At 37.6% G+C, this 25,959-nt stretch overlaps 1 protein-coding gene across 24 annotated transcripts in view; it reads right to left on the reverse strand.

Moving 5' to 3' along the window:
- ZMYND11 (zinc finger MYND-type containing 11) overlaps positions 1-25,959 on the reverse strand; it is a 138,715-nt gene that overhangs the window by 56,842 nt on the left and 55,914 nt on the right. For 4 of the 24 annotated variants that reach the window (XM_036342944.1, XM_036342934.1, XM_036343021.1 and 1 more), the window contains one exon: positions 20,619-20,734. The exons of 18 other annotated variants lie outside the window; for them this stretch is intronic. Coding sequence is in view for 1 of the 6 variants with exons in the window: in XM_036342919.1 (XP_036198812.1) it covers positions 16,165-16,166 (2 nt within the window). In the remaining 5 variants the exon portion in view is untranslated. Of the gene's footprint in view, positions 1-16,164; positions 16,184-20,618; positions 20,735-21,735; positions 21,812-25,959 lie in introns of those variants that run through there. 2 more of the 24 variants (XM_036342955.1, XM_036342919.1) reach the window with 2 other exon arrangements.

Here is a 25,959-nt window from a genome sequence, read left to right on the forward strand (position 1 = left end):
TCACCTTTGCTAATAGTCTAAGGTGATAAATCACATGTATATTTTGATAAAGATCAACACTAACAAAAATAATCAATTGAAGTTTCGAATGTGGGGAAAGGAATTAAGCCAAAATGAAAATGTGCTAATATCCTCTCTGTTCACTGTAAGGAGCCAAGAGACATTATCATGGGAATTAAGTATACTATACAAACTTATAAAGACAGCCTTTAGAACAAAAATTCAAACCTTCCAAATTATCTGAAGAAACCCACAAAAAAACACATTATGTAGTAAAATAAAAACAAAACAAAACAAAAACAGCAGCATATTAAATATGAGAGGACCAAAACCAAGTAAATTTGTCTTTTTAATAAATACAAATTGGTCAAACTCAATAATTAAAAACATACTGAATCACAAAACAAAAATTTCACCATCTACAAGAGACACACTTATAGTGACAGAAATACTGAAAAAGAATGGGCAAAGGCATATCATAAAAATACAACCCAAATGAAGCAGGGATCAACACTGCAAGTAGGAAAAAATTATTATTTTTTAAAAAGGCACGTAGGGCATAGACAGTTTTAAAGCAAAGCCTGTAATAAATAAAGAGAATACTGACAGGAATATAGGATTATGAGACTTTAATTCACTTCTCTCGGTTCACAAAAACATTAAGTGAACAAAATTAAGTATGGATAAAGGAGAGCTTTAATTAAGTTTATTAATTAAGAAAACAGATCTAGTTGAATTTATACTAAAACACCAAAAGTATCTTCAATAAATCCAAGAAACAGTCATTAAAACGGTGCATAAAGTCAGCTATAAAACGACCTTAATAGATTTCCTAAAGTAATAGACATTTGTTAGTCACCATGACATAAAATCAGATAATAACAAAACTAGAAAACTCACATAAACCATTGAATCAAAAAGATTTTTTTAAATTACAAAAACAATAATTAAAACGCTAAAGCAGTGCTAGTTAAAGAGCAAAAATTACAGAACTAACAATATTAATCCAAGAGGTCCTTCTTAGGGAAGATTTAGAGATATCATTAGCTAACCTAATCAACAATGAAGAAACAAAACACAAAAACATAAAACTAAGAAATGTATAACACATCATATATAAAAAGGAAATTAAAATACTAGTCATAAGCAACTACTATGTTAAATTCTGTGCAGAAATATGATTTTCTAGGAAAAAATAAATGACCAAAGCTTGCCCACAGAAAAAAATAGAACACTGAAAAAGGACAATTTCCAAAGAAACGGAGGATGTTGACAAAGAGCTTTCACAGAAAAACTCAAGGTAGGAACATATTCACAAGGTAATTCTATCAAACTTTTAATGACCAGACAACTCCAATGTGATTTAAACTCTTCCAATACATAGTAAAGAAGGAAAGCAAAGGACCTAGTATGATAGTGCTAAGAAAAACCCACAAAAAAGGCACAGAAAAAGAAAACTAGTGTCCCATAGGAATGCTGGTATAAAAAATACTAAATGAAGTATTTAAGTGTACAGTACAATGTTAAATATTAACATAAATTAATAAATGTTAATACATTCAATTATCAAAAGAATATACCATAACCGAATGTTTAGTTTCAGGATTTCTAGGAATACTTATTTAAAAAAAATCTAGAAATATAATTCATCTCATTAATATATCAGAAGTGAGAAATCAGGAAGATTTCTATACAAATGGAGAAGGCATTTGGTAAAATTTAACATCCAGCCTGTAACAAATAGGAATGCGTAAACAATACTTTCTTAACCGATCAGGAATATTTAAAGATGTCTTTTAACACTCTAACAAAGGTAACCAACATAGGTAAAATAGAGAACGAAATGGGGCATAAAATTTGTTTAGAAGTTAAAATTATCATTATTTTCAGATCACATATCAAGAAAACCCAAGAAAATCAGCTGATATGCTATTTTAAATAATCAAATAATTTAGTCAATTATTTGTTTGGGTACAAGCTAACATAGTAAAAATTAACAACATTCATATATACAAATAAATAAATTAATTAGGAGGTTTAAAATAAGAGAAGACCCCAATCATCTACAAAAGCAGTAAGAAAAATAAAATATGCAGTAAAAAATAGAAGAAATGACACAATCTGTGTGAAGAAAAATCGGAAATTCTGACACAAAAGAAAATAAACAAATGTAAAGACATACCTGTATTTGGATGAAAAACAACAAAATTCAATTGCCTGTAAGATTAAGTAAATACCACCACAAAGTAAGCAAGTTGATTCTAAAGTTCTCTAGAGAATTCAACAAGAACTTCCCAAGACAATTCTTTATGCGTAATATCATATTGAAAAACATTATAGTACCAAAGTAATTAAAATATTGTGGAACTAGTGCACGGAGAACAGACCAATGGAACAAAACATAAAACTTAGGAAGAGACCCAAATATACATTTGAATTATAATAAAAGTGGAATTTCAAATTGTGGGTGAAAAGACTGATTAATCAACTCATGAAAATTGGGACATGGAGCTTGCTAACTTGAAAAAAATAGAGATGGAACCTTACCCTAGTCTGTACCCACAAATAAATGTCAGATTTACTGGAGGATTGAGCTTGATTGGAACTACATCACTGGTGAGATGTAATTTAGTACTACTTCTATAGAGGAAAGTGTGGTAATAGAACAATTCCTCTCCTAGATATTCATCCTATAGATATACTTAGACACATGAAATAATAGACAAGGTAGGAAATTCATTTTAACATTGTTGCTAGCAAGAAAAGATTAGAAACAATCGAAACATGCATCTTAGGAGACTGGCTAATCCTATATAATAAAAGGCTAATATGCAAATCGACCAAATGGTGGAATGACCAGTCGCTGTGATGTGCACTGACCACCAGGGGGCAGATGCTCAATGTAGGAGCTGCCCCCCAGGTAGTCAGTACACTCCCACAGGGGTAGCGCCGTTCAGCCAGAAGCCCTGAGCCAAGCTCAGAGCTGGCAAGCACAGCAGCAGTGGGAGGAGCCTCTCCCACCTCTGCAGCAGCACTAAGGATGTACAACTGAGGCTTAGGCCCACTCTCCCCGGGGTGGCGTGGGCCTAATCCTTCAATCAGACATCCCTCAAGGGCTCCTGGACTGTGAGAGAGCACAGGCCAGGCTGAGGGAACCCCTTGAGTGCATAAATTGTGCACCGGACCTCTAGTTTATAATATAAGCATACCAGGAATTATTACATAATCATTTAAAGAAATGGAGCAGTATTATAAATGTTATGATGATATAGTCATGCTTGCCAATTTTTTCACACTCACCTTTGACTCTTCTTGGGCTTTTACTCACCCATAATTATTTTAGCATCAGTTTGTTGAAATTTGGATTAGAAAATAAATACCATTATAATATTGTCTTTCCACTGATGAACTTGGTACATTTGTTCATTTATTTGTATTTTCCTCTATGTCCTCAATAATTTTTAAAAAATTTTTCTCCATAAAATTCTTGCCTATCTTTGGAGTTTTTCTAGATATTGCATATTTTTTATTCCTTTGAAAAGGGGATTTTATTTTATATAATATTTTCTGGTTGCTGGTATATATTCAGAAACTTTGCTAAACTCTCTTATTAGTTTTAAGTTTGTCTAAGTTAAGTCTATTGTCTGTTTAAGTGAGTCTATTACAATTGTCCTTCCTTTTTTTTTTATCCTCACCCAAGAATGTATTTTGATTGATTCAGAGCAGGGATAGGGAAAGTCTGCCCTTTGGGCCGTAGAAGGCCCATGAAATCATTTGGTCTAGCCCTGCCAAGGGAACCACAGGCAGGACTCCAAATTCAATAAATCTAAGAGCTTTTTTCATACCAACATAAATTTATATTAAGTGAATGATGTTATAAATATCCAAATGGCCTTGGCAGAAAAAAGGTTCCCGACTCCTGAATTAGAGAGGGAGAGAGATAGAAACATCAATAATGAAAGGGAATAATTGATCAGCTGCCTCCTATTGGGGATGAAGCCCACAACCCAGCCAGACATGTGCTCTGACTGGGAATCAAACTGTGACCCCCTGGTTCATAGGTTGACACTCAACACTGAGCCACAATGGCTGGGCTGTCTGTCTGTTTTTTAAACAAAAATGGCAATACATTCTATTATTCCTTGTTATATTTTGATCCACTGAATTTCACCATACAGATGGGTCTTTGTATCTACTGTGCACTCCAACATCTGTACAGCATGGAGTAAAGACAATTGAGAAAGAGCTTTACTTGCTCTTTAGTGGTAGCATGTTGGGCTCAACTTTCCTTAGTTCAGAGAAAACTGAAGTCAGCTAAACCCATTTATTCTGGCCCTTGGCCCATGAACGACCACAAAGATGTTCATGAGGAATGATTCAGGCTGGACTCAGGGAGCCCTTTTCACAAGAATAGGATATATAAGGAGAGGATATGGATGAAGGATTAGTTCTAAAAAACATGAAAACTCCATCAACACCAAAAAGTGGCTCCTCCTAGAACTGTTTCAGCCTGGGAATGTAACAGCTCTGAATTAAGGGGTTTTGTTTTCTGAATGAAAAGTCTGAGTTTAGGAAAATTTGAATAAAGAGTAAGTGATCTAACATCCATTAAAGAGGCTAAGAACATGTATACATTATTTTAAATAGTTGTTACATTTAAATGTTTTTTAAATAGGTATTATTTACTTCCCTTTAAGGCCTTCCAATCACAGGACTGATTTGCTGACCTATCTATAGTTGCAGCCAGGAAATGTGCCACCACTGGGAACAGATGACAAATTATATTAGACAGTGCCTTGCATAATATTGGTAATCGATAAATGCTTGAATATATTCATGAGTAACAGAAAATTTCAATGCAATTTTATAAAATCTTTTATTTTAAATTAATTCTGGACTTGCAGAAGAGTTGCAAAAATAGTAAAGTTCCCATATATCCTTTACCAGCTACTCCTAATTTTATTATCTTACACAAAATAGTGCAATTACCAGAATTTCTTAATTTCTATTTTAAAAACTTATTTTTTGAGATACAATTGACATATATTAGTTTCAAGTGTACAGCATAATTATTCAATATTTGTATATATTGCAAAATGATCACCACAGTAAGTCTAGTTAACATCCAAACATTCCTTAATTTATTAACTCTGGTACACTGGCATACCTTGAAGATGTTGCATGTTCAGCTCCAGACTAAAAAATTCAAACAAAAGAACAAAACAAAAGAAAAATACAAAAGATCAAAATATCTAGAAATAGGTCCTAATAAGCAAGAAATCTAAATGCAAAAGGTAAGCATTATAAAAGAAGGAAAAATGTAGACGTGGGTGGCTCCAGGTCAGGCGGCGACATGGTGCACGGCAGGAAGCTAGGGGGCCATGGCTGACTGACATCTGAGAGCCCTCACGCCATATTCTGGGAGTCAAGCAAGTCCCAGGGAGATTCGAACTTTGCAAGAAATGGGGAGGCCAGGAAAGACAATAAAAGTATATACAGAAACTTTCTAAAAAAAAAAAGGAAAAAAAAAAGGGGGGGGGATGTAACAATATTTATCAAGTGATAATAAAATAACTAAATGTCAATCTGGATAAAAATGATTCATATCTACATCATTTAAATTTTGAATTATTTAAATATCCTATATAATGAAGATGTAATATGCAAATGGTTGTTACACCATGAAGCGTAATGACCAACCACATAACAACCGGATCACGGGTTCGCAGGAGGGTGAGGCAGCAAACTATAAGCGGGGGATGGAGAGCTACAGGAGGTGGCAGGGCAGCAAGCTATGAGGGGGGGCCAAAGGGGAGGGGGGAGCTACAGGAGGGTGGGGCAGTGGACAGAGAGCTACTGGAGGGCGGCTGTGAGCTACTGCCGCACAGATTCATGCACAGGGTTAACTAGTTTAAATATAACAGAAAATAAGAATTAGGACAAAATATCAGCTATTTAGGAGCAAATTATCTACACTAATAAAAGACAAAGATTCTAATTGACCGTACCTTTGCTATGCCCTAAGCCACGCCCACCAGCCAATCAGAGCAACTATATGCAAATTAACCCAACCAAGATGGCAGCCAGCAGCCAAGGAGCTGGAGGCTTGGTTGTCCGGGCAATGGAGGAAGCCAAGCTTCCTGCCTGCTCTGAGCTGGCTATGGCCTCCACTCATGGCAACAAAGTTTCAATTATAGAAGACAAATAAATCCCAGATACCTACTTCCAGCCAGCCTCCACTGGGAGCTTGGGTGGCTGGGGGTTGTGGCCAGCCTGCAAAGAGCCATCAGCCCCTCACCCAGGCTGGCCACACCCTCATGGGGTGAGGGTACCCACTGGGGGGCTTAGCCAGCCTGTAAACAGCCCTCAGCCCCTCACCCAGAATGGACAGGCACCCCAGTGGGGACCCCCACACTGAAGCGGCTGTGGCCAGCTTGCAAACTGCCAACAGCCCCTCACCCAGGCTGGCCAGGCACCCCAGGGGGATCCCTACCCTGAAGGGGCTGTGGTCAGCCTGCAAACAGTCATCAGCCCCTCACCCAGGCTGGCCACGCACTCCTATATAATGAAAGGGTAATATGCAAATTGACCCGGCTGGCTGCGGAGGCTAGAGGAGCAGAGCACACAGTCAATAAAATAGAAAAAACCAAGATAGCGGCATAGGTAAACACCGGAGATTGCTGCCTTGCACAACCACTTCAAGAATACAACTAAAAGATGGAATGGAGATCATCCAAAACCACAGGAAGGCTGGCTGAGTGGAAATTCTACAACTAGAAGGAAAGAGAAAAGCATACCGAGACTCAGAGGAGGTGCGGTGCGGAAGTACAGAGGTATGGAGGTGCATGCGGAGAGGGCTGGCGGCTGAGGACACGGTTGTCTTCTTCAATCGGGAGGGAGTCTCAAGCTCTGAGCTCCAGTTCCGGGCCAGTCTCTGACTCATTCGGGAGAAACTGGACTGTCTGGCATCGGTGGGAACTTGAGAGCGGCTTTCTCTCAGAGGTGCTTGCAGCAATTGCCGGGACACTGAGAAGCGGGGCCTCTGAGGGCAGCCATAGCTGCTTGCTCCACCCTGTTGATCCCCTGGGACCCCGCCACGCCCAAGCCACAAGCCACATGTGGAGGCTTTTGCATATGAAAGGCCTGGCCCTTTGCAATCTGAAAATTACCTAACAAATTGCAGCTGGCCCAAGGCCCCAGACAACTTGCATTGCTTCACACCTGGCTCCTGCTGGATAGCCTCAGGCAGAGGCTAGATTAGCACCTCCTTAGAGATCCAGGAGCCAGTGTGCCCGGTGGCCAGAGTGGGACCATCCAGATTGCAGCTCCTCGGATCAATAAAGGACACGTTCAGGGGGCAGACTCAGTGAGCACCAAAGCCCTACTGAAGCAAGTCTTTTCCCGGAGGGGTGTCTCCAGCACAGAAGTTCTCCCACTGCAGACACAGCTGATTCTCACAGCCAATTGGCCTGGAGGTCAATTCCTCCCAGTGATACCTACAACAATCAAGGCTTAACTACAACAAGACTGTGCACAAAGCCCACAAGGGGGTGCACCAAGAGTGTCCACCTCAGGTAATTGGGGAGGCTGAGCCACTGGGCCCTATAAGACATCTAGCACAGAGAGCCACTCTATCAACACAGGGAAGCAGCCGAAATGCGGAGACAAAGAAACAGGACACAAATGACAGAAATGGTGGAAAGCAAACTATTGGATATAGGGTTCAAAACCACACTTTTAAGGTTTTTCAAGAACTTTCTAGAAACCGCCGACAAATTTAGTAAGACCCTCAAAAAGACGGGTGAGACCGCCGATAAATGTAGTGAGAGCCTCAAGAAATCTAGTGAGACCCTCGAGGGTATGAAAAAGGACCAACTATAAATTAAGCATACACTGACTGAAATAAAGGATATTATGCAGAGTTCCAACAGAAGACTAAAGGATCACAAGAATCAAGCCAAAGATTTGAAATTTGAAGAAGCAAAAAACACCCAACCGGAAAAGCAAAACGAAAAAAAGAATCCAAAAATATGAAGATGGTGTAAGGAGCCTCTGGGACAACTTCAAGCGCACCAACATCCGAATTATAGGGGTGCCAGAAGAAGAGAGAGAGCAAGATACTGAAAACCTATTTGAAGAAATAATGACAGAAAACTTCCCCTACCTGGTGAAAGAAATAGACTTACAAGTCCAGGAAGCGCAGAGAACCCCAAACAAAAGGAATCCAAAGAGGACCACACCAAGACACATCATAATTAAAATGCCAAGAGCAAAAGACAAAGAGAAAATCTTAAAAGCAGCAAGAGAAAACCAGTCAGTTACCTACAAGGGAGTACCCATATGACTGTCAGCTTATTTCTCAACAGAAACTTCGCAGGCCAGATGGGAGTGGCAAGAAATATTCAAAGTGATGAATACCAAGAACCTACAACCAAGATTACTTTACCCAGGAAAGCTATCATTCAAAATTGAAGGTCAGATAAAGAGCTTCACAGATAAGGAAAAGCTAAAGGAGTTCATCACCACCAAACCAGTATTATATGAAATGCTGAAAGGTATCCTTTACGAAGAGGAAGAAGAAGAAAAAGGTAAAGATACAAATTATGAACAACAAATACACATCTATCAAGTGAATCTAAAAATCAAGTGAATAAATAATCTGATGAACAGAATAAACTGGTGATTATAATAGAATCAGGGGCATAGAAAGGAAGTGGACTAACTATTCTTAGGGGGGTGAGGGGTGGGGGAGATGTGGGAAGAGAATGGACAAAAATCGTGCACCTATGGATAAGGACAGTGTGTGTGTGTGGGGGGGGTGAGGGCAGAGGGCGGGGTGGGAACTGGGTGGAGGGGAGCTATGGGGGGAAAAAAGAGAAACAACTGTAATAATTTGAACAATAAAGATTTAATTATTTTTTTAAAAAATCAATAAAATATATTTTTAAAAAATATGCAAATTGACCCTAACAGCAGAACGACTGGGAATGACTGGTCACTATGACACACACTGACCACCAGGGGGCAGATACTCAATGCAGGAACTACCCCCTGGTGGTCAGTGGGCTCCCACAGGGGGAGCTCTGCTCAGCCACAAGACGCTGACGGCTGCCAGTACAGCGGTGGTGGCGGGAGCCTCTCCCACCTCCTCAGCAGTGCTAAGGATGTCCGACAGCAGCTTAGGCCTGATCCCCGCTGGCAAGTGGACATCCCCTGAGGGCTCCCGGGCCTCCAGAGGGATGTTGGATTTCCAGCTTAGGCCCAATCCCCAGGGAGCGGGCCTAAGTCATCAGGTGGTCATCCCCTGAGGGGTCCCAGACTGCGAGAGGGCACAGGCTGGGCTGAGGGACCCTCCCGAGTGCACAAATTTTTGTGCACCAGGCCTCTAGTCCTATATAATAAAACCCTAATATGCAAATTGATCAAACAGCAGAACAACCAGTCACTATGACGTGCACTGACCATCAGTGGGCAGATGCTCAATGCAGAAGCTGCCCTCTGGTGGTCAGTGGCTCCCACAGGGGGAGCACCACTCAACCAGAAGCTGGGCTCACAGCTGGCGAGTGCAGCGGTGGTGGTGGGAGCCTCTCCCACCTCCACAACAGCACTAAGGAGCAGCAAGCCAAGAGGTAAGGAACAAGCAGGCAGGTTGTAAGGAGCGAGGGATCCTGTATGGCAAGAGGGATGTCCAACTGCTAGCTTAGCCCTGATCGCCGGGGGGATCCCAGACTGCAAGAAGGCACAGACTGGGCTGAGGGACCCCCCACCCCCACCCCACCTCCAGTGCACAAATTTTGTGCACCGAGCTTCCAGTAAATCGTAACAATGGAAGAAACAAAGTAAAAAATAGATTTAAACACAAAATTAAGATTATAAATTGTAAGAGTGAGAAAATTAAAACGGAATAATCAGGAAAAAGACATCAAGTATGATAAAAGATTAAAAACATACCTATAAACACAGCTGATCTGAGGTTCATGTGCGTGATCTATGCTATAAATCCAAACCTTATATGAGCAATGTAAGATGTTTGGTTTAATATTTATTGTGACAGAAATCACCAATCGTGTCAAGTATCAACAAACACAAGCTCATAAAGTAATGCCTAAACTTGAGGAATTCCTATTTTTCCCTTACTCTCCTATTCTTTTGGAAATATATTGACTCTCACTACTTTTCTTAAAAAGTAGAATTGAGCTAGCGTGTTCTAGATGTTAATAAAGAGTAATTAATGTTCTCTTACTGAGCCCTATGGCTAAATATATCTCAGTGAATCACAAATAAATTCTGAACAAATAAGTGATTTATGTGATAAACCCTGAACATAGCAAAAGATCCCAACTGATTATTTCTCTTCTAAGATCATCAAGTACTCAGGCAGGTTTACTTCAACTGAAAATACTTTTATGCTAATAAATCAGGTTAAGGTCTCTCCAGAGTTCTCATTTTTTTACAGGCTGCTTATCCATCAATTAAAGAGGCAAAAATAGCAATTTGTATTTGAGATACATTTACAGTAACCATCTAATCTATTTTAATTTCACTTATCGTAAATAATATAGTATGCACTAGGACATGACTAATATTGAAATGTTATATTCAATGCCGCTAAACTTTTTCAGTAACTTTTTAATTTTCTCCCATTCCATCTATTTCCTTTCCTGTAATTCCCCTACCCACATTTCCCCCAGGACACCACTTCGCAACTGCTGCTGAGCACTGAAGTGTATCCAAGCAACAGACTGCAAAATCCTAATTTGTTTAATCTCCCGAGATAACTCAGCATGTTCCAAGACAAAAAAAAATAGATAGCTAATGGTGACAACCATTACAGATTCAACATTTTTACAAATGTAAGAAATCTCATGAGCCATAATTTCCTAAAAGTAATTATCTACCATTAACCCTTCTAATAATGATTCATTCTCAGAATTATGTATTACCATTGTTTGACGAACATTCTGGGAGGTGAGCATACCAACGAGACACTGTTAAGTATGATCATATCCTGGGGGAGAAGAAACCACCACAAAATGTACTGATATGTTTTCTACTAACTAGAAAACATAATGAACACTTGTACTGTACTCTTGTCAATACAAGTAGCTTCACACTATCATGAAGTCCAGAGGCCTTCACTGTGATGGAAATTTAACAAACTTAGGTGTGTTCTGAATGATTTGGATAAGGTTAATACTGCCCCATAATTTCAGAGTATACTGCAAGTTTCATGTTTCAATTTCCTTTGTAATTGGAAAAAAAGAGCACAAGCAATGGCAGAGTAGCAATTTGGCATAATTTTCTTATATATAACTGTAATGTTCTCACTAAAACTGCCTGAATCCTCAACCTAACTACTCAGCACAGAAGTAGACAGACACTGCCATCTGACATGAGCTTAAAACAAATATAAAGTGGTTAACTTTATTAAAATCCTAGGAATAAATTTCTTTCTGGTTTCAGAACTATTACAAATAGCTGTTTCAACTCAGCAATTAATTCCTTTATAGACATTATTATAAAAGTAAGGCTTCCCTTTGTATTGCCTACTAGGAAACGGAAAGCCAGATCTGTAGCATCCTTAGCAAGTTGTGGGGTCTGCCAGAACTTTATTCCTGACTTGATTTTTTTTCCTATTCTTCTTTTCTCTTTTCCCCTACTTCTCAATCCCTTCTTATACACACTGAGTGGCCAGATTATCATGACCACCTGACATTTGTAGGGAAATTAGCTATAATTTAGTGCTGAAGTTGCTAGAGGGCCAGACCATTATAAGTAGGGAAACGGGTTGTTTACCATGACAGTAGAAGTGATATTTTTCTGAAGATATGGGTAAACAACGCGGTTTAACAGCCTTTGAATAATCTGAGTGGCCAGATTATTATGACCACCCATCAGTACTTCGTTAGGCCATCTTTTGCCTTCAATACTGCAGTGATTCTTCTTAGCACTGACTCCAGGAGATGTTGAAAGGTGATGCGAGGAATCTGACACCATGCCTGATGAATAGCACTGTCCAGTTCTGTGAGATTTCAATGCTGTCGAACCAACAGCCTGATGGCTCTTTTAACTGCATCCCACAAATGCTCAATTGGATTGAGATCTGGTGATTGTGGGGGCCACCTAAGCAAGGTAAAGTCTCCCTCATGTTCTTGAAACCACTCCTGCACAATATGAGCACCGTGGCATGGCGCATTGTCTTGTTGGAAGAAGCCATCTCCATTGGGATACGCCATCAACATGATAGGATGAACTTGATCAGCAACTATACTTAGGTATGTTGTGCTATTCAGACATTGTCCCACACGAATTAAAGGGCCCAAATCATGCCAGAAAAACATGCCCCAAACCATAGCACTGCCCCCATAAGCTTGAAGGGTTGTACTCATACATGTGGGGTGCATGTTTTCATGCTGTTTCCGCCAAATTCTCACTCTGCCACGTGCATGATGCAACTGGAAACGTGATTCATCGAACCACATGACTTTTTTCCAATGCTTGACTGTCCAATCCTTGCGCTCCTGTGCGAATTGGGGACGTTTTATCTTGGTAACTGCAGACAGCAAAGGTGTTCGAACAGACCTTTGGCTTCCATATCCCATATGATGCAGTGTACGGCTAATTTGCCTACAAACATCAGGTGGTCATAATAATCTGGCTACTCGTGTGTGTGTGTGTGTGTGTGTGTGTGTGTGTGTATCACGTTCAAAGGCTGTTAAATCGTGTTGTTTACCCGTATCTTCAGAAAAAACTCACTTCTACTGTCGTGGTAAACAACCCGCTTCCCTATCTATAATGGTCTGGCCCTCTAGCAACTTCAGCACTAAATTATAGCTAATTTGCCTACAAACATCAGGTGGTCATAATAATCTGGCCACTCAGTGTATATTACCTTCCTCTATTTACTTCCATTTTTTTCTAATTGTCCTTAAAATATATTTGGAACAAATGAAGGTCTAATAAAATATACTGTGTATATTCATTTGATAAACATATATGAATACAAGGTACACATACACACAATTAAAACCTGTCCACCTTTTGCCCTTTTTCCTGAACTGTCTGTTGTACATGTTGTACCAGTATAACTACTAGTAGTGCCCCTTCACTCTTATCCCAGTTACAGGTAATCTATTTTTAGGTATTTATCTGAATATACATCACCTACATCTGTACATGAAAACACAGTGTAGCTTTTACCCTAACAGTCCCCAAGTGGAAACATCCCAAATGTCCCTTGGCAGATAAATTAATTTTAAAAACTGTGGTATATCCATATGATGCAATACTACGTAGCAATGGAAAAGAATAAACTACAATATATGCAGCAAATGAATCTTAAAACATGACTAAGAAAAGCTAATCATGAAAAAGAACATAATATATGACTCCATTTATATAAAATTCTAGAACAAGTAAAATTAATCATTGTGACAGAAAGCAAATTAGTGATTTCCTAAGGCTAGGGGGCAATCATAACACACTGATCAAACAGAAGGACAGGGGAAACCAAATCCTTGTTCACTGGTAATGAACATGTAGAGTGAGACATACTTTCTTGAAAGCCAAGTCAAATTAAGTGTAGATAATCTATACTCTATGAGGAATCTGTTCCCTGGATAAACACATTAATGAATTCCTCATATAGGTCAAAAAGAAAATCATTACTGTGGTAGTAAAGAATTAGTGCAATGCATGGTTATTTGTGATAGAGGGAAAACTGAAGATAACCTGAGTATCCACTGTAAGGAAATAATTCAAACATGGGGAAAGGCTATAATTAGCAAGACGATTATTAAATCACACAAGTTATCTAAAAATATAACAACTGCAGAATGGTGATTAAAAAAAAGCAGATGATAATAGGTACCTATAGGGTTATAATACTAGTAAAAGCTAAACAAGGTGATAAATGCAAAGTACTCAGCCCAGTGCCCAGCACTTAGTATGTCCTAAGTAAATGGTTCCTGCACTAATTATCACTTATTCTTGTAAGAGTTTACTTCATTATTTGTATTACTGGATACTTGTATAATAAAAATACAGAGGTATTATAAGAATTCAATAGATGACATATGGACAATATAAAAGTACAGTGGAAAAAGCAAGGCCTTTGAAGTCACACAGATCTCGGTTCAAACACCAGCTCTACAACTTACCAGCTGCAAGACCCTGGACAACTTACTTAACCTCTCTGCATCCCAATGTGCATTTTTAGAAAGTAAAATTCATAGTGTTAACACATGTGGTTGTTTTGAAGGTAAAAAGATAATGTAATGTAAATCTTACAATAAATATCTTGTGTTTCATCCCTCCTTTCTCCCACAGTATATTAATGAACAGTTTCAACAGACGATCATGCAGCCATTACCAATGGAATTTAAGGTGATCATATAATTTTAAAAAAGCCTAAATAATGTGAGGCGAAAAAACAAGCATGAAACATGACTAGAAAAAAATTAAAATGGGTCCCTTACGTGAGTTTGGGTAGAGGAATTACTTATAGGTGATTATTTTCTTATTTGCTATTTTTCAAACACCCTGCAGTATGGTTATATTACTTCCAGAAAAAAATTTTTTAAACCATAATGGTTTGCCACTGAGTGCTTCACAGATAAAAGGATGATTCAATATATACAAATCAATAAATGTGTGTTGGTGGTATAGCGGTGAGCATAGCTGCCTTCCAATAAATGTGATACACCACATTTTATTAACGTGTACCTAAACATAAAAATCATGTTCAATCTCAACAGATGCAAAAAACGCCTTCAAGAAGATTCAACACTCTTTCATGATTAAAAAAAAAAAAAAAATCAACATGCCCTAACTGGTTTGGCTCAGTGGATAGAGCGTCAGCCTGAGGACTCAAGGGTCCCAGGTTCGATTCTGGTCATGGACATGTACCTTGGTTGCGGGCACATCCCCAGTGGGGGGTGTGCAAGAGGCAGCTGATCGATGTTTCTCTGTCATCGATTTTTCTAGCTCTCTGTCCCTCTCCCTTCCTCTCTGTGAAGAATCAATAAAATATATTTTTTAAAAAAATCAACAAATTGGATATAGAAGGAAACTACCTTACCACACTCTAAGCCAGTGGTTCTCAACCTTCCTAATGCCACGACCCTTTAATACAGTTCCTCATGTTGTGGTGACCCCCAACCATAAAATTATTTTCGCTGCTACTTCATCACTGTAATTTTGCTACTGTTATGAATCATAATATAAATATCTGATATGCAGGATGCATTTTCATTGTTACAAATTGAAGCATAGTGATTAGTAACAAAAACAATATGTAATTATATATGTGTTTTCCGATGGTCTTAGGTGACCCCTGTGAAAGGGTCGTTCGACCCCCAAAGGGGTCTCGACCCACAGGTTGAGAACCGCTGCTCTAAGCCATGTATGAAAAAAACACAGTGAACAACATACTTAAATAAACTCAGAAAAAAGGCAACTTTCACCACCCCTATTAAACACAATATTAGAAGTTCTAGCCAGAGTAACTAGGCATCCAAATTGGAGAAGAAGTAGTAAAATTGTCTTTGCAAATGATATCATATGTAGAAAATTCTAAAGATTTCACAAAAAATTAACTAATAAATGGATCCAGCAAAGTAGTACAATACAAAGTCAATACACAAAAATCAGTTCTATTTTTATAGATGAACAATCAACAATCTAAAAGGAAAATTATTAAAATAATTTCATTTGCAATAGCATCAAAAAGTATAAAATACTTAGGGATTAATAAGATGAAAATGTATACAATCAAAACTATAGAACATCGCTAAAAGAAATTAAAGATATAAGTAAATAGAAACATCACATGTTAATGGATTAGAAAACTTAATATTGTTAAAATGTCAATTATTACCCAAAGCGATCTACATAAATGCAATCGCCATTAAAATCCCAATGATATTTTTTATCAGACACAGAAAAACACACCCACCCTAACATTCATATGTAAATCTAAAGGTATCCCAAAATAGTAAAAACAATCTTGAAAAAAGAAAAAGAAAACTTGGAGGATCCCACTTTCCAATTTCAAAACCTACAAAGCCACAGTAATCAAAACTAAGTGGTACTGGCATTAAGACAAATATGTAGATGAATGGAATGGAACAGAGATCGCAGAAATAAACCCTCACATATACATACATTCAAATGATTTTTGACAAGGGTGCCAAGACCACTCAATGGGGAACAGTCTTTTCAACAAATGGTGCTGGGTGCCTGGCCGGTGTGGATCAATGGTTGCGTGTTGACCTATGAATCAAGAGGTCACAGTTCAATTCCCAGTCAGAGCACATGCATGGGTTTCGGGCTCCATCCCCAGTAGGAGGCAGCTGATCAATGATTCTCTCTCATCACTGATGTTTCTATCTTTCTCCCTTCCTCTCTGAAATCAATAAAAAAAGATTTTAAAAAAATAATGCAAACTTTGAATTTATTTTTAAAAAGTATGCTGGAAAAACTGAATATCTAAGAGCAATGGAATAATAGAGTTAGACCCTTACCTAACACAATATACAAAAATAACGCAAAATTGATCAAAGAACTAAATGGCAGACCTAAAACAATAAAACTCTTAGAAGAGACTAAAGCTTCACAACATTGGACTTGGCAATAATTTCATGGATATGACACCAAAGGCACAGGCAAAAAGACAAATTGGACTTTGAAAACTGAAAATTTTGTATAGGAGACACTATCCACATAGTCATAAGGCAACCTTTAAATGGGAGAAAACAGTTGCAAATCATTTATTTGATAAGGGATTATTGTCCAGAACATATAGAGAACTCCCAAAACCCAACAATGAACAACCCGATTGTGCAAAGGACTTGTGTAGACATTTCTCCAAAGAAGATACATAAAAGGCAAATAAGCACATGAAAATATACTCAACATCACTAATTATTGAGGTAATGCAAATAAAAACTAAAGTGAGATACCACCTCCCACCCAAAAGGATGGTTGCTATCAAAATGTTGAAAACAATGTTGATAAGGATAATGAGAAATTGGAAATTTTGTGCAATGGTGGTGAAAAGGTAAAATGGCACAGTGTGGAAAACAGTATGGTGGCCCCTCAACAAATTAAAAATAGAATTGCCATATGATCCTACAATTCCACTTCTGGGTATTGACCCAAAAGGATTAAAAGCAGGATCTCAAAAGAGATACTTGTACACCATGTTCATAGCAGCATTATTCACAATAGCTAAAAACGGGGAGTAACCCAAGTGTCTACTGACAGATAAATTGATAAGCAAAATGTGGTATATATGCAAAGCAAAAAAAATTCTGGAATATGCCACAATGTGGATAAACCTTGAGGGCATTATGCTAAGTGAAATAAGCTAGTCACAAGAAGACTAATACGGTACAATTCCACTTCTATGCAGTGCTTAGTCACAATTATAAAGACAGAAAGTAGAATGGTGGTTGTGGTTGCCAAGGGTGGGGGAGTTATTGTTTAATAGGTAATGTGTTTCAGTTTTACAAGATTGAAAAAATTCTGGAGATGAATGGTGGTGATGGCTGACAATATAAATGTATTTAAAACCACTAAAGCTGTGCACTTAAACCAAGTTAAAATGGTAAATTTCATGCTGTGTATCTTAATAATAAAAAGCTAATATGCAAATGGTCATCATGCCCTCACGCCATCATGCTGTTATGGCTCAGACACTCAATGCTGGGGAGAGAGGAACGGAGACCAGCCAGGCCCAAATGAGCTCGTGAGAGAGTAATGGGGACCAGCCAGGCTGTGGCCTGGGAGAGGGACAAACCGCCTGCCCTGCGGTCCTGAGTGCCTATGGCTGTGGCCCAGGCGAAGTCGCCTGCCCACGGTCCCCTGTGGCTGTGGCTAGCCCGGGCGAAGTCAGCCCGGGGCCTGGGTGCCTGCAGCCGGCCAGAGGGAGGGGGAAGCCTGGGTCCTGGGTACCTGCGACTGGCTGGAGGAGGGAATCCTGGGTCCTGGGTGCGGGGGAAAGCAGAGGCAGTTAGGGGAAATCAGGCCAGCAGGGGAGCAGTTAGGGGTGATCAGGCAGGCAGGCGGGCAGCGGTCCCAGATTGAGAGAGACAGTTGGATATCCCCGAAGGGGTCCCAGATTGGAGAGGGTGCAGGCCGGGCTGGGGAACCCCCATCCAGACCTCTTCCACACCATGTACAAATTTTGTGCACTGGGCCTGTAGTTTTACTATAAAAAAATTAAAGTAATAATGATCTGCCAATAGGTGCTTTATAGATGGATAGATATACAACAAATGTTTTATTTTAAAATTGTGTTGAACACAAATTAATAAACTTCAAAACCTAAATAGTATCTCTGTGAATGCTTCATCAATGAATTTATTTTAAAATTTAGAATATACTCTGAAGAACTAGGTTCTTCCTAATTCTAGTAGTTAACCTGGTACAAATAATTTACTCAAACAGCCTCAAATTCTTCACCTATAAAGTGGTGGTAATTTTAATGTCAGAGAGTTGCTGCTAGGGTGAAATGAGATAATATGGAAATACCATGTAGAAAACAAGAGTCAAAGTGTGCAAGGATACAAACATAAATTCATTAAATATCAAAAGAAAACATTTAATGGTTAAGAGCTTGGACTAACACATCAGACAGATTTATATTCAAACTTTAGTTCTGCTGAAAACTTGTGTGGCCTTAGACAATTTATTTCACCTGTCCAAGCTTTCTCATCTTGATCAGGAAATGAAGATAATGACAACAGACCTCATGGAGTTGCTGTGAAAATTAAATGAGTTAAGTCATGTAAAGCACAGTGCTTGTCACAAAATAATAATTCAAGAGTTCTCAAACAGCTCCTTCAGTTAATGCAACTGACTATTAAGAAACCTTTTCTCCATGTCTTGTCCCAGCTTCACACTAAGATCCAAAGATAGGAAAGATGTATGCCCTACCCTTGAGAAGTTTATAACCAGCAAAGCAGAAATATTTTTTATAATTTGTAAGAGACTGTAATAAATAATAAAATTGAATTTTATACATATTAATATGTGAACAAAAAGCAACGGTATTGAGATTGATTATAGTGAGAAATGAATCAGTATATCAAAGGAGATAATATTTGGATCAAACCTTAAAAGATAGGGTATGTTTGTTATGTCCATTAATGAAGGAAAAATACAAAATAAATCATAGAGCACTTGGGTAATTGGGAATCATATGGAGCTATAAGTGGGCAGACACAGGGTATGAAAAGTAAAAAAATGTGAGGGTCTAAATAGTGAAGGACTCTGCACAAATGCCCTGTTCAGGTATGTACACTTTATGCTCAATGGGGAAATCAAAAGGATTTTTAAGAAGAACACAATCAAAACTAAAATCTAGAAAAATAGCTGATAAAATGTGAGGCTTCGGTTGATTTAAAGGTGTCAGGAACAACTTCGTAGGAGATTTGACTTGAAAGAGGAGCCTGCCTGACAGATGGGTCCAGGAGGACAGGCATCCCAGGCAGAGTGTGGAAACAGGAGAGCCCAATGCTTCCAGAGTGCAGCACCATGAGTGGGAAGCAGCAAGAGAATGCAGAAGAGAAAGGCAAGGCATTAACACCTGGACAGGAATCTGGCCTTCATGGGCAATAGAACAAGGCTTTTATAGTGGAACAGTTGATAAGACGGTGTTTTGAAGAATATCTCTGACACCAATGATGGGGGAAAAAACAGACTAGCAGACCAGGAAGCTGGAAGTCCAATTAGAAACCTGCAGCCACTGCAGAGGCAGGAAAACCCAGGCCAAGAGAGGGAAGAGCAGACAAACTCAAGAGACATTTACGAGGACTATTCAATATAACTAGGGAGGAAAAAAGTCTGTTTTACTTTTACCATTTCAAACACTTTCACTATTCCCTTCGAGCTACAGGATAAAAATCAAATCTGGTACATAGGCTCTCCTAGTCTGGTCCTCACCCTTACATCCCCTTTTCCCTAAAACCCTAGTCCTTTGCTTCGACTCTCTGCCTCACCAAACACCATCCAACTTCCCAGGACCCACACTGACCCCACTCAAATCTATGCCTTGTCTGTATGTTTCCTTCACAGATCTGCAGAGAAATGTCAAACATAAAAACAGCTACACAACAATCTAAACCAAGAGGAGTGTCATAAGAATATGGCATACTGAAGGGGAAAAACACACACAAAACTCACTGTGGAATTATGAATTATGGTCATTCAGAATCAGTTCTTCCATAAGGCTCTTATTATGTAAAATAATAATGATAACAATGTTAGTATACCTGCCAATCGGCGACCATAAAAAGATATGTACAAAATCCACGTAGACTGAAGTGAGAATGTACTCAGTAATGCTGTGAAGAATTCTTAGGATTACATATAGCATATTAACTGGTACTATTTTTAAAACTAACTTATTTTCAAAGAAGTAATTTAGGCCATGGCCATTTTTCTCCTCTAGAGTAAATAAAATCTAATGAAGGAACAGAAACTGACAGAGAGACAAAGCAAAATTATAACTTTAGTAAACAGCTCCTAGAAACTGTGGGTTTCATAAGATTAAATCGTAATAAACAAATAAATAATGAATACCTGGTTGCAACCTACACACAAAGAGGACTTACAGTTTGGGCTTATGTCTGTCTGTAGCGACAGGAAGAACTCCAGGAGAACTCAGAAATCTCAATGCCAAACATGTCACAAGAGGTCAGAGGTCACATTTTCTAACTGGGTTTTGACCCTAAAGTAAGCAATACATGTAATTAATAGATGCCCTAATCTGAAACATTAACTTGAACGGAGCTAGTCTACTGATCCAATATCAGTCTAATCATACTAGTCACAAATGTGATCACCTCTAGAAATAAAATCAAAGTTACTCAAGACAGGAAAAAAACAAAGGTTCAATTGCTTTTTCCAACAGCTGACAAAAAAATAAAATGACCTCTTCCAATGACAGAAACGAGCCAATAATGCTTGTAGAGATAATATAAAATCCATAGTTATTTCAATGTCTATCTTTAAATAACCTTATAACTAGTACAAATACTTATGAAACTCACATACCATATTATAATTATCTAAATTAGATGTGAATAATTTGTTTGAATTAAAGAGAAAAAGTAAATTATGTATGTAACTTATTTTTATTGTATATAAAATATAGGTAATGATTAGAAAAGTAACACGACAATGAGTTATAAATTATATTGGGAAGCAGGGATTGGAAGTAAATTACATTTTTGTTTCTGATTTTGTTGTTATATGCTTTATCTCTTTGCTCCTTGATTTAAAAACTGTAAAAGAAAGGCTAATATTATGATTTTAAGCATAAAAATGTGCCATGAATATTTGCTTTATATAAATGCTAAGTAATCAAATATTTCAAAACTTTAATTTCATGATGCCTATCGAAACATCATAAAATTGATGAATTCCTATCTGCTAATAATTTAGCATTTACAGACTTTTAAACTAAAAGACAAGCTGTTTTTACAAGATATAAGCCTATGCTTATCTTCATCTAAACTTACTACTATAAAGGGTCTTTCTTTTGATAAAATGACTCATTTGTTTCTATTTTGATAATAAAGCACCACAAAACATCCTTCAGTTTCTAAGAATGTAAAATGTTTTTACTGAGACCGAAATTTTTGCTTATTTAGCTCCAAAATGAAGACATTTAATTTTATACTATTGTAGAAATCTATATAATTTTATACTATCAGTAAATCAACTTACAAAAATGAGCCTTTAGGCCATTTTTGGCTGTGGCTCAGTTGGTTGGAGTGTCATCCCATACACCAAAAAGTTGTGGGTTTGATTCCTGTAAGGGCACATAACCAAGAGTTTGACTCCTAGTGTCAGGGTGTGTACCAGAGGCAACTGATTGATGTTTCTCTCTCCCTTGCTCTCTCTAAATAAAAAAAAGTGTATCTTTAGGTGAGGGTTAAAAAAAAAAAAAAAGTTTTTAAATAAAAGGGGCAACTTACCCATAACTGAAAGTCAAACTTAATCCCATAAATGTATTTTGATTTCAGACCAACTCTTTTGTAAAAATATATTCCATTCCCAAATAGAATTTGTTAAAGAAGTTTCTCTTAGTTATAATTTTAAATATTTTAAATATTCAAATCTCATCAGTATTCTCTAATTTACAATACTTTTCTACTATTTTTAACAAAACACTAGCAGTTTTTTAAAAAAATGAAAATTAAAAGAAAATGATAAAAAGGACTCAAGACTCTTTACTAAAGAGGTGCAGTGCCCTGGCCAGTGTTCCCAATGGTTAGAGCGTTCACTCAAGCACCAAAGGGTTGGGGGTTGGATTCCCAGTAAAGGGCCAGTACCTGGATTGCAGGCTCAATCCCAGGCCCCAGTTGGGTTATATGTGGGAGGTAAACATTGATGTGTCTTTTTCACATCAATGTTTCTCTTTCTCTCCCTTCTCCTTCTCCCTCTTTCCCTTCCACTCTCTAAAAAAAGTCAAAGGAAAAAATATATTCAAATGAGGATTAACAAACAAACAACAAAAAGAGATATAGTGAAGCCCAACAGGAGAGTACAGCTATAAGCCCTAAAGTTAGATATTATCTGATTAGGTGGAAGAAACATTTGCAACATAGAAAAATTCTACTATTTTGTTACAAAGATAAGGAAATTATTATCAGTCCCCAATTGTTCAAATAATTTTGAGGATCTGAGGCTTACACTCAGGGAATTTCTTTGTAAATGATTTTATTTATTTTTTGTTAATCCTCACCGAGGGTATTTTTTCCCGTTGAATTTTAGAGAAACTGGAAGGGGGCGTGGGGGGGGGGGGAGAGCGAGAGAGAGAGAAACATTGATGTGAGAGAAAACACCCGACCAGCACAAGGGGATCAAGCCTGAAACCAAGGTATGGGCCCTTGACTAGAAAAGAACCCAAGACCCTTCAGTCCTCGGGCCAATGCTCTAACCACTAAGCAAACGGGTTAGGGCTCTTTGTAAATTTCAACATGAATCTTAATATTTTAACTGTCCTGTGAAGATAATACTGCTATAGATTCTGATGTGTTTAGTGTTATATACAAACACATGTCCCTTGGATTTGCTTCTGCCAAAAGAAACTTTTATAGTTTTTAGCTCTTCTTTTAGAACTTCAGAAAATACCCAGTGCCTTTACCAACTATCCTATCTTTTCTTTTAAGAAAAATCACAAGACTGATGTGAACTGAGAAGACAGTGAAGGTAGCATAGTTTTTAATCTCAAACCCATAAACAGAGTGGTTGTTTTGCTAAAAACAAACAACAAGCAAAAACCCTACCCTTAGTCAACATAAACAACAGAATTAAGAGGTGAGAAATCCACAAGAATCCCAAAATTTGAGCAGGTGAGGGTAAATCTCCAAGGACTATAATCCCAATTAGTATTGACACTTATGTAGGAGAAAACAGAGGGGCATAACAAGAGTATTTAATGAAAAGAGTATAGGAGAATAAAAGAAGCAACAGATAGTCACTAGAAAGTACAGTGGGCCAATATGAGAATAGCAGTTGAAACCAGATAGGGTTTTACAGACTCCCATTTGCAGGTAAATCATGGTAATTCATGAATTCATGGTAGTGTCTAAGGGGCTGGAGCATAATGAGCCCTATGAACATTCAAACTTAATCAGACAAAGCTGCCTTCAAAGGATGGAGCCCCATGTTGCAAAGAAATTGTGAGCAATATAAATATCAAACACTAATAGCTCAGGTAAAAAAAGATCTTCAATGTAAGGATAATGGATATGAAAGAAAGGGTGGTTCCAGAAAAAAAGCAGTGGAAAAGAAAGTGAAGAAAAAGCAGGAAATCATGGGAAATAGGCCATATTTTGATTGACCATAAAAATTATATAAGAGGGAACGTTAAAGCTATAAATCTCAAAAAACTATTCTAACCACCTTTCTCTGATACAAGTTCAGAAAAACTGATTTCATATCAAAATGACCAGCATGAAGACTGATTGAAGGAGCAGAATAACATCCTTACAATGAAAGCAGGTCCGAGAGATGTGCCTACAAGACAGATGAAAGCTATAACTACTATTCTAATCACGAAAAAAGAAACGAAGAAAATTATGCAAGATATAGAGGAAATATACATCAGAATTAGAAAAACTCAGAAATGAGTTAAACATTAGAAGTAAATTTTTAAAATTACTTCAGCTGAATATATGAAAATATATGGGAAATCTCTATATTTTCTCAATTTTGTTGTAAACCTAAACGTCTAAACTAGAAGATACACAAGAGTGAATATACAGTAGAAAAATGTCATAAATAGAAGTTGCAAAAAAAAGAAAATGTTAAAAATCAAAACTATATTGCAGCTTTACTCATAATTGCCAGAACTTGGAAGGAACCATGATATCCTTCAAGGTGGGTGGATAAATAAACTGAAGTCCATCTACACAATAGAGTAATATTCAGCACTGAAAAGAAATGAGCAATCAAGCCATAAAAGAACATGGAGGAAACCCTAAATGCACATTACTAACTAAAAGAACACAATCTGAAAAGGCTACCACCTATATGACTCCAACTCTATAACATTCTGGAAAGGAAAAACAATGGAAACAGTAAAAGACGAAAGGTTGCTAGAGATTGGGAGGAGAGGATGAATAGATGGAACACAGAGGATTTTTAGGATAGTGATTTACTCCCTGTGATACTACAATGGTGTATACATGACGTTATACATTTGTCCAAACCTACAGAATGTACACCACCAGGAATAAACCCTAATGTAAACTATGGACTTTGGGTGATGATGTGTCAGTGTAGTTCATCCTTGGTAAAAAAAATGTACTGGCTGGTGATGTTGGTAGTCGGGGAGGCTATGCATGTGTGGAGGTAGGGAATATATGGGAAATCTCTATATTTTCTCAATTTTGTTGTAAACCTAAAACTGCTCTTTAACAAATACAGTAGGTCCTCGGGTTATGTGGGAGATCCGATCCTACAGCGTGACGTAACACGATTTTCACCGTCAGTTGGAACCACCTACATAAGTACCTACGTCGCTCACGTGGAGCACATACACAGCAGTAATGAAGTGAAACAGTAAAAAAAAATTAAAAGAAAGATAACAATTCCTGACCTTTACTTGTGGTAAATAAATAAAAAACATAAAGCACATATGTACATAGGTTGATATGACGGAACTTTTTTTTGTAATAAATAAATGGGAGATGGTGACGTAACCATGAAAGGACCTACATCGAGTCCAACGTAACCCAAGGACTGTCTGTAGCCTAAAAGATGAAAAAAAAAACTCAATAGAAAATTACAAATATAAAAGATGAAAAAAGATCCAAAACAGTATAAGAGAAGGCCCCAATTAAAAAATACTAAGTAAGTGTGTGTATATAATAAAATTTTATGATACTAGTATATATATAATTTTTAAGTACAATTTTCAAGATATCAAAGTATACATTAAAGGGACACTGTGTACCCAAGAAAAACAACCTAGAATGATCAACATTGAGGCATATAGGCAAATTATTAGACCTCAAAGAAAAAGAAAAAAAAATCTTTGTGTATCTAGGCAAAATGACAGTCACAACAAAAAGAAAATCAAGTTATCAGATATTTTTGACAGCAATGCTTTAGTAAGAATATATAACATACAGGTGCAGCAAGAGTAGGTTTACAGTTGTTCATATAAAATAAGTAAATGATAATGCAAGAATAAACTGTTTAGCATACTTATAATTGTAAACCTACTTTTGCCCCACCCTGTGTAAGAAACTAAAAGGAAAAATAGAAGTTATGGATTCTACATCGACTCAAATTGATTCTTAGGTAAAAATGAATATGCAAGAACTAAAAAACTTGTTCCCATGAAGTCTTGATTAAGAGTCTGCAACTAAATTGGATAGATACATGCAAAAAAATAAAACTAGACCACCAATTAATATCATACACAAAAATAAATTA

This window comes from Myotis myotis, unplaced genomic scaffold (genome assembly GCF_014108235.1).
Source record: "Myotis myotis isolate mMyoMyo1 unplaced genomic scaffold, mMyoMyo1.p scaffold_m19_p_1, whole genome shotgun sequence".
Lineage (NCBI taxonomy): Eukaryota > Metazoa > Chordata > Mammalia > Chiroptera > Vespertilionidae > Myotis > Myotis myotis.